The sequence below is a fragment of the Fragaria vesca genome, linkage group LG2 (genome assembly GCF_000184155.1).
Source record: "Fragaria vesca subsp. vesca linkage group LG2, FraVesHawaii_1.0, whole genome shotgun sequence".
Taxonomy (NCBI): domain Eukaryota; kingdom Viridiplantae; phylum Streptophyta; class Magnoliopsida; order Rosales; family Rosaceae; genus Fragaria; species Fragaria vesca.
The window spans coordinates 12,383,053-12,393,571 of record NC_020492.1 but is presented as its reverse complement, the minus strand read 5'-3'; the positions used below and the strand labels follow the sequence as shown (position 1 = coordinate 12,393,571).

The 10,519-nt window shown below is 40.7% G+C and overlaps 1 protein-coding gene across 1 annotated transcript; it reads right to left on the bottom strand.

Annotated features, from left to right (window-relative positions):
• Window positions 1-2,292: 2,292 nt before the first annotated feature.
• On the bottom strand, window positions 2,293-4,453 carry LOC101306775 (uncharacterized protein C6C3.02c-like). The gene is made up of 5 exons (XM_004290355.1): window positions 4,290-4,453; window positions 3,706-3,753; window positions 3,516-3,599; window positions 3,263-3,426; window positions 2,293-2,642 (listed from the first exon to the last, which is right to left on the bottom strand). The coding sequence occupies exons 1-5, from the start codon at window positions 4,309-4,311 to the stop codon at window positions 2,547-2,549; spliced, it is 414 nt and encodes a 137-aa protein (XP_004290403.1). The 5' UTR covers window positions 4,312-4,453; the 3' UTR covers window positions 2,293-2,546.
• Window positions 4,454-10,519: the final 6,066 nt, after the last annotated feature.

The following is a 10,519-nucleotide window of genomic DNA, read 5'->3' as shown; positions in this document are numbered from 1 at the left end:
GAAATTAATTTGGGGGAAACATAAATATTTTAATTATTAATTTATTTTTGTCCACTCACTCTAACGTTATTAAATGTTTTCCCCTGGGCCCTTCGTTTTAAATTGCCCAGTCTGCAGAGTTCGGGTTGGATCTAGTAGGAGACGAGGCATAGTCACCCGCTTTTCGGCCAGTTTTCATCAGTAGGTTACCTGTTCAACCTACTCGTGTTTTCTTGCTTCCGCTTGTGTTTAGTAGCTCTGAATACTTTAGAATTTTGTATATTATGTGATATTCAGAAGCATTAAATTAAGAGTGTAATATGAAATTTTAGAGTTAGGGTTGTCCATCTGCAAGGGAGATTTTCTTAATCTTTTCAGTAAATTTTCCTTGGAGGTGGTCCCCGCACGACTTACTCTGGGTTTCAGGGTGAAATTCGGGGTGGGTCGTGTCAACTATTGTATTAGAGATGGTCTTAATATACTTCCTAACTGTATCTGGCTACTAGAAAAACTGGAAGTAAACGTAATTTGATAACTGTTGACGACCAGATTCCTATTTCTACTAGTATTGGAAAACCAAACATCCTATTAACAACTGGAACAAAATAATAGTGACACTTATAAAAGGCCCTCCAGGCCCTTTAGTACGGTACCTTATTCTTTTTGGGAGATCGGTCGATTGAGATAGTTGAGAGTTTACAACATCAATGGCATTCTTACCTCTTATGGTACACGATGCTTCCCACGTACTGTTCCAGCCAACACTTGTTCAAAACAATTGGAATACAATCAGGAGCACCAATGCAGCTTTGGTACACAATGATATTGATGTTTCCGTCATTCCTCCACTAGAACCTGAAGAAGATCGGACTATTGTTGTAACATTCTCTCCGGTAGACCCTATTCCGGAATGTGAGCTTAGAGACTTCTTCATTTGGTGTATATATTGTACTACCGGGGATCAAATTACAGTTACGGATCATCATCATGTTATTGCTGGCATCCGTATGGAACCCGGGGAGCGACCTTGTTGTGCCTACATTGTATTTCGATATGCTTCTTTTGTTGAACGACTCCTTGGTGGAAACCAGATGATAATATTCCACATTAACAGGTACATTGTTTCTGCTAGAAAATATGAGCAGTCTCTAGAAGAGTTTAACAAATTCCATAACATTGATAGGAGGCTCTACACTCGATTAATCTATGATCTGAGACGTGACGTGGATGAATCAGCAGCGGTCATGGCACTATGGATGTCGATTGAGCACATCAGCAAGGAGTTTAACAACTTGGTGAACAAGGCATTGACTCTACCCGACACTGAGCTCAATGCCATAGCTGACGAGACAGTAATAGCCTTGAATTACATTACGACTGATGATATAGAGAGCGACATCGAAATCCCTAAGCTCCAAGCCGTAAGTGATAGTCCTGTCACCCTCAAGTTCTTCCATGACAACCACCATGCAATCATTTGTGGAACGATCAAGTTCCTCAAAGATGTTTGCTTGAAAACCTTCCAGGACTTCCCTCATCAACCGAACTACCATGCCAAGGACAAGCTTGTTGAAGAAAATAGGAGTATTTTTCATCAAGAGAGGGAGATCGAGGATAAAGAAGCGGCGGAGACTAGTAGAAATTCACCATCGGGTGATGAACAAGAGAGGACTCTTTTCCTAACATTCTCTCGAGGTTTCCCCCTATCGGAAAATGAAGTCAGAGAGTGTTTCACTAGGGAATTTGGTGACATTGTTGATCGTATCTACATGCAGGAAGTTAAGGAAAAACTTCAGCAGCCTATTTATGCTCAACTTGTAGTTCGTTCGGCATCCTTGATTCCAATGATTCTTGATGGGAGAAGCAAAGTGGACTTGAGCATAAATGGCAAGCACATTAGGGCCAAAAAATCTGTACCCAAGCTGCGGTCAGATTCATCGGAAGCATCATCGCAACGATCATGAGGACGTCTGCTGAATATAATCATAGGAATATACACACCATACTGTTTTTTTGAACCTTTTTAGGTCCCTTTACTTTTATTTCTTTCTCTTGTACTCGGGCAATGTCACCTTTGTACTGGCTATCAGAAGTTGAAATCTTGAGATTTTTGATCGATTCCAATTCCCGCTGTTTACACAAATCACTGCCTGCAAGTAACATAGCATTTCTTACGGGTTCCCACAGCCAGCACAACAAAATACCATATGATTTGTATGCACACAGATATCAATCCAGACCAACTCTCCCTCATCCTATATCCCATATACAGTACTGAATACTGTATCCATGATATCCAGACCAACACATTGCACCAAAATGTAATATCCATTACTTGCAATTAATTTATTTATAAAGAAATCATTCCAGAGATGGATGCTTGAAACAAGCACCAAGTTCCACTTCAATAACCATAATATGCCGTGCATAATGTTTTAGCACAATATCATCCCAAAGGCAATAATACTAATGACCATCATGACCGCACATTATTAAATAACAATGCCAAAAAGTTCAAATCAGGTGTCGTCTCATTGATTCACAAAGCCAAAGCCAAAAGACAGTGACTAGGCACTCAACATGCCAGAGTTCTTCCTGCACTCGGACAGCATATCCATGTAGAACTGGCACTTGCTGATGTCACTTCCAAAGTTGCTGACACACTGCAACAAGAGCCACAAACACACATGTTAATTTTAAAGCCATTCTTTCTACCACATCACTACAGCACACGTCATTCCAATCCATTACAGACAACATTTAAAGTAACAGGGTTTCACCGTCATTACTACATGGTATCCACCTAACTAGCAACTAGCAGGAAAACCACTCTTAATTTGGATAGCATCATTATATCTTCACCACAACCACATCCCAACGAAGTTGAAATGGAGATCATCACCAGGAGAAATGGTTTTATGACATCAGGTAAAATGGACTTCTCAAAATGATACATATCCCAGACAGAATAAAATTTGAAGCGAAACGAGCAATTAGAACAGAATTTTATCACGAGTACAAGACTCATAGAAATGATAGCAAATTGCAAGTAACAGGGATGAACAAGCCTCTACTGAGGACCGGTGGAGAGCTAAAACCAACTGGCAAAACCCATACACGTAAGACAGTACATGGAAAGCAAAGGATTAATACAGACACAAGAATATACAAGTAACTTCATCCCTAATGGTTCAGCAATAGCAAAGAAGAAGTGAACACTTAGAAGAACTCACTAAAGTTGCAAAAAAACAAAAGATAAAGGAAGTAGAAGAGGATTGCATACATCTTGGAAAGCCTTAGAGTGAATACTGCATGAATCAGAGCTAGCCATGGATGCTGGAGCAGCAGAGGTCTCAGAGGCTACCGTTTCATGTTGAATGGTGCGAGGACCCATCACAGCATCCACAGCCCTGTGTGCAACAGCACTTCCACCTCCAAAAGCCATTCCTGTGAAGGAAATGGAAAAGAATATTAAATACTAAACATAATTCAATGACTGCCCATGCATTACTGAGCAAGTAGATATGGTTTATTACCCTGAGCTATGGTTGATCCAATCCCCCCAAGCATAGATCCACCACCTCCACTTTGTACAGGAGCTGGAGGAGGAGCCTGGCGAACTGCATGAAAAATAAGAAGTAATGTAATTAGGGGCCGACAGCTTAGTATGAAATTAGCCAACACTCAATACCGTATTACAATCAAGAAAACATCGGCTATAAGTACCTGGGGCTGGTGCTGGAGCACGACGAGGAGCTGGGCGGGCAGATCGACCTGAAGAAAAAATCAAGCAGGAACCACATTAACCGCCTAATAAATTAACCAAATAGATAATCTGATTTAACATGAACATGAAAACATCCAAAAAACATTCGTGCTCGAAGGGAAAGCTCCTATTATCACCATCAGAGCACATTTCTAGTAAAATTCAACATACGAAAACCAATCTAGATTTAGGTTTCAAGCCTAATATCTGAAAATTCCTCAACTGCAGATAAACATGAGCTTAAAAGGCTCGGAGGTCTAAACATACAAGTATTCAATTGCTAAGGAAACCATCCATAACAACAGGAAATAACTAATCAATCAAAAAGTAATAGCACCAGATATTCAGAGCACATAGAACCCCCAATATTAATAAAATAAAATTCAAACCATACAAATTTCATTTCCATGCAAACCCTAACTGAAAACAAAGATCTAGGCACTAATCCCTGAGTTGTCTAAGAAAATGAAAAACCCTAGAAATTGACGAAATCAAAATACATAGGAGTTGGCAAAGGGAAGAGAGATCTAGGGAGAGCACTGACCTCCGGAGCTTCTGCGAGCCATTTTCGGTAGAAGAAGAAGAAGATTAAGGAGTTGAGGCGGCGGCGAAGGGATTTGAGACGATGAACGATGAGAGGAGAAGAGTTTGGAAATGGGCTATCTGGCCTCCCACAAGCCCACACATCGGTTTTTATACCTCAAAGTTTAGGATGTATTAATATACGTGTCCGTTTGTAACTGGTGGAGCGATGGATTAAACGTGCACTTTCTATTTTTATAAAGCTCGATTGGTCTTTGACCGGTTGATTACGGCCCAAGTTGTGGACAAGTTGGTTCATTGGAACTCCCTAGGTAGGTGCAAAGAGGTTCATTCAAATAAGGTGAAATCTGCTATCCACCTAAGGCACCGTCCGACTTAGGTGACTTGTTCATTCATACTTCTAAAATTAACACTTACATTTTCACTTGTGACATGTTTTACTAACTCAAAATGGATAATACATGAATTAGAATCAATTAGAATATAATACAGAAGGAATAAGTATGAGAATATTTCAAGGATGGTGCTATTAATATACCTATTTTTACTATTAACACACCCTTTTAAATAATTTTACATTTAACAACCCAAACTATCCTTACTTAATTCCTTTCTTTTTTCTTAATATATTTGGTACATCCTCGATTCAAAAGGAACAAAATTAATGTTCTTCAAAATAGGATTGACCTTACTTAACTGCAATCAGCAGCATAGAATGAATGAACAACTCAAGTGCCTCATACATCGTGGCCCCGTTCTTGTTGTTTAAAAACTCCATCAAAGTCCTCATCATCGCTGACATCAATCCCTCGTTTGCAATAATACTGGTGTGGGTAATCGCCGATTCTTAAAGCTTGAGGGAATCAGAGAAGACGCGGAACATGAACCGAAGAAGCTCCGACTATCCGTTATCCGGTTTGGGATCGCTGCTCATTGGCGGAGGCCATCATGTAGCGAGATTAGGGTTTCAAAAGGGGCTGGGTCGAGTCCAAGAATCGTGTCGAGTTACGGGTGATGGAGCTCAGTCGACTCGACGGTTGAAATTGGCAACTGGTGGTGGTGGTTGCTGTCTTCGTCTATGGCTTTTGAGTTTTCAACGAAAAAGATTAGAAGTCGCCAAAAAGAAAAAGAAAAAGAAAGGGATTCAAGGAAGGGTAGTTTGGGTAGTTAAAAGTAAAATTATTTGAAATGGTGTGTTAATAGCAAAAATGAATATGTCAATAGCATCATTCTATTTCAATTTTATTTAACTGTTTACCTACCATACAACTAACGACACTAATTACAATCTTCAAATGAATGACACTAATGACACTAATTACACTCATCATCAAGCACCATCTTCATATTTGTCAACAGATTAAATGTCTTAGAAGTCATTTAAGTGTTCTAAAACAGTTCGACCATTCATGTACTTCGTGTTCACCAACCGCTGATTGAACAAGGCTTCATTTTGTGTGGTCGTACATAGACTCTGGTTTTGTCCACAATAAGTAACATTGGTTTTTTGTTCCACATGATGAAAAACACTTTCATCAATCCACACAGCTTTCTTATTTATGATGCTCCATTCCATGTCAAACTTGCTGGCTAGCTGCTTCCCTCCATTTTTAAAAGTTATTCATCTAACTAGCCTAGCTATTTATCTAACTAGCCTTCCTTTACATTTAAAAGCCACCAGCAATAGTTATTCATGCTTTCTTCATGTGCGACAGGTTTTGTTTCAGACTATGTTGCACGGACACGGACACGACGACACGACACCGCACGACACGCCAACATAGCAAAACTCAAAAACTGAGTTTCCAACACAGCTTAGACACGGCAGACAAAATTATATATTTATGTATTTTTAATAAATAAAAATATACTAAAATATGAAATAAGTTCATTACATTACCAAATAAAGTTCTAAATTCAATCTATTTCATAACCATAAGAAATAAGTAATCAGTTTGAGCAATTGATTGAATATAGATAAGCAGTTTGAGCAACAAGATGTCGGTAATCAGTTTGAGCTCAACATCAGGAAAGAAAACATTGATGTCTTTCATAGAATTTTCAAACCACACAATTTGATTTCAGAAATTCCCTTATTTGCACACATAATATCATAACCATAGCATGAATCATACATTGAAACAGACGAAGACCATGCACACACTGAAACAGACGAAGGGCTTTCTACTTCTTGCGACTGTTTGAATAACGAAAATCTTAGGTTTCCTTCATATCATCTGTAATATCTCGAAATTTTGATTTTCTATTTTTTAAAAGGAAAATTATTTTCGAGCTATTTGTATTTTGATTTTTATTATTCTTCAAATTTGTTTGTGGCTTTCGAAAATTATTCAAATTTTTTGTTCGTTGAATTTTGTCTTTCGAGCTCATAGGATTAATCTAGACGTCGTTACGAGTTTGTAGGATTTTTCAGAGCTATTTTTAATGATTTTTGGAAGTTGGTATTATCTAAAATTTTATTAAAAATAGATTTTTAAGGTGGCTTGATCTGGACCGTTGGATTTATTAGACCGCAAGATCTAGGTCGTATATTTTGGAGTATATAAGAATGTGGATCAGTTTGGACTCAATCAGTTCGAGCCCAGACCGACTCGGTCTTGAGCTGCTCTGCAACGGAGGAGCTCGGAGGAGTTCTCCGTCGTTCGGCCGTCTCCTGGCGTCTAACCGGTGGCTACGGCTTCGTCACGTCGTCCCTAACGTGGCTGTGATGTTGGATTTCGAAGAGGAGCTCCAGCGAGAGAGAAAAGAAGTAAAGGAAGAAAATTTGGGTTTGCCGGCGATCTTTCGGATTTCGGCCACGACGACGACCACAACTGGTATGGATAGCTTCATCTCGTCCTTCCCGACGTCGCTTTAGTATTGGATTTCCATGGGAAGCTGAGGAGAGAGAGATTTGAAGAAGAAGAAGCTTTTTTGGGTTCGGTGGCGATTTTTTGAATCCGGCCACGGCGGCAGGCATGGATGGTGCTAGTAGCTTCACCTCGACTTGGAGAACCTATCTATGTCTTTGGTTGTCCACGACGAGCTCTGAGGAGGGAGAATCGAAGAGTAGAAGTTTTGAGATTTTCCAGCGAGGGTTCGATGTTTTCCGGCGACCTCTGATCTGAAACGATTTTTTTTTTTTAAGTTTGAAACACTGACGTGGTGTGTCACAATGCCGTATCAGGGCCGGTCAACTTGTCCGAAAAGGACACGTATTTTGCCATGTCGGGGTGTCGGAGTGTCCGTGCAACATCCAACACTCCGTGCAACATAGGTTTCAGAATATATTTGAGTTGTAAGGCTCCTAATATAAAAACCCTAAGGCCGACTCTATCGAGAACAACCACAAAACCTTAATTCAACCACTCGTCGATCTCTCTGCATCTTGACTTCATGGCTTTCGCATCTCCAAAACGCAGTTTCCCTTCGTCATCCAAAACCCCAAACTCGAGCATGACATTTGAGACCTCGTCCATTGACAAAGTCTCAAAGTCTTTTGTTGCCTTACTTGTTATTGCAAGCACCAAGGTGATTGATCTCTCTGATCGAATCACATGTCCTCAAAGGCGTGTGCAACAATCCTTCCTTGTTGCCAAGCCTTTCAACTCTGAACCACCAACCCTAGCAGATATGAACAAGGGCGGATCTAAGCACAAGGCTGTATAGGCTGAAGCCTAGACAGAATTTGAACTGAAAAAGTCTCAAGTATTGGTACGTATATGTATATTTGCCATCAGCCACGAACCTTCAACTTCTAACCTCCATAATCTTAGCTTGGCTATTACTAAAAGGCACAAATTCCTCGAATCCAGCAATCTAGCTTCTTGGCAGTTTCTCGACTTCTCCAATTGCATACGTGTTCTTCTTTTTCGGTCACCAAAACGAAGTTTTCAGCGTCGATGTGTGGAAAGAGGTGAGAGCGAGATCGATGGAGAAGAGTTGTGGCTATGACCAAAGTGGCGCCAATTAGAGACGGTATATATCTAGCTCCATTTCACCACTCTACTTACCATGGTGGCTAAGAGTAGCAGCGGCGAGCGAGAGAACTCTGAGTTTCTAAGGTTTTTTCTTTACACTATAAAAGAAGAGGAAAGTATAATATTCTAATTCCTAATGTACTGTAACAAATAAAGGGTAAGATTGAGCAGTTAAGGAGTTCATCTCTAATATAATCTTATAACAATCTAATCCAATTCTATATATCTTCCAATCCATTCTAATTCATAGGGTATGTTGTCCATCTCAAGCACAAGCTGTGCCTCACGACTAACTTTCAGAAGTAAAAAAAAGAAAGAGAAAAAAAAGTGTATTAATCAGCCTAGACGATTATCGGATCCTAGATCCGCCACTAGATATGAAGCGATTCTATGGAAGAGTGTGGGTGCTTGAATGGCGTTTTCAAATCCAAGAACGTCGAAACAACATGTTTGTTATTGCAATAACAAAGTCTTGCGTGAAGGTCCGTGATGGTACCAGCAAGCCCTAGTGATTATCAAACCTTATGATGGCGTTAGATCTCTCAAAAACATGGTTATGAGCTCACTCTACTTTTGGGTACGTGTCACATCCCGACCCTTATATTTTTACCTTATTCACTAGCTTAATTATAATAAGAATTTTACCGTTCCCGTCATTGAGTTAATAGTTTAATTAGTCCCTAGAGGTATTTTTAAGAGATAATTAGTTTCGGGGAATTGTTCGTGGGAGAAAATATGACCACGGTAAAAATGGTAAATTTTTGCTAGTAAAAGGTAATTTTTATTGGGGTATTATTTTTGGGGTGTTGAAATTTGGATTGGGTATATGTGGGTTGGAACCGGTTGGGCTAAGCCCAAAAATCTCTCTCTCCCTCCCGATTCTCTCTCTCCTCTCCCGCTCCCACACCCAAACCTCTCCCTGCCGGAATTCCGACTGCCCGTCCGCCGCCGTCCGGCCGCCCCAGACCACCGCACCGGTCCCAATCGATCGGTCTCCAACCCAGCTATCTTCCAGGACCGGTGACAGCCCCCCCTAGCGCCGCCGTGAGAGAGCGGTGCCGCCCGAAAGGCTAGGCTGCCCCGAACTTCCGGCCGCTGGAACTCCCTCCTCCGGCCACCAATCCGGGCAAGCTTGGTACGGTTTTGTAGCCCTCCTCCCGTGCAGCAACCCCTCCGATCAGCTCACTCTCTCTTGAGCTAGGTAAGGAGAAATGTGGAGTTGAAATTTCTAGGGCTTTTAGGATGTTTTTGTTCGATTAGCCTAGTTAGGCTTGGAATTGGGTGATGTGTTGGTCAGGAAAGTTGTAGAGCATGATGAGGAGATTATTCTGTCAAAATTTCATAGGTTTTGGAGGTCGCCGGAATTGGCCTCCGGCCGCCGCTGCCGACGGAGCCGCCGACGGCGCCGCCGCCGGTTAGGAGATTTTTAGGGTTTTAAGTGTGGAATATTAAGAGGAGTATATTGATGTGATTTATGGAATTTTTGGATGAGATTTGGATAGGTTTGTGAATTTCCGAAGTTTGGTATTTTTGGCGGTTAATTAATGCAGAATCCGGCCGTAGGATTTAAGTCGTATTTTGGGGAGGTTGTATTTACGACTGTTGAGTATGATATTTAAGTTCGGATTGTTCCGATTTAAGAATATCGAAGTTAGGCGAGAATGAGCGTGGTTACGGCTCATAATTATTTTGCCTATTTTTGAGTACATTCTGGATTTTCGGTTGAGAAATTAATTTTATATTTGGAACAGGACGTGAGGAGGCTCGAGCAGACGAGGCCTCAGATCGACATCAGGCTTAGGCCTAATTTTTGAGTGGACGTTTATTTTAAATAAATGCATGCTATAGTTCATGGTTGAACAATTAATGTTGCAGAATATTTTAACGTCATTTTAATTTGACGATTTTTATTTCTCTTGGATAGTTACCGAAAATGGGATTTTCGGTGGATATAAATATGTATTTATGAGAGAGTATGTATATAAATGCTAGCTAGCCATATGTGTCTGTCCACCTTAATGACGTAGCATATAGCCGCATTATGGTGTGACGTGAGCGTTGGACGTAAGCGTAGTAGCCTTATTTGAGTGTTTAAATTCATATAGGGGGTATGGACACATATTTATACACCCGTCTGTCCACCTTGATGGCGTAGTGTAGCACCGCATTAAGGCGTGACGTGAGCGTTGGACGTGAGCGTAGTAGCCCTATATAGACCCATGAATTTATATAGGGAGTATGGACGAGTGTA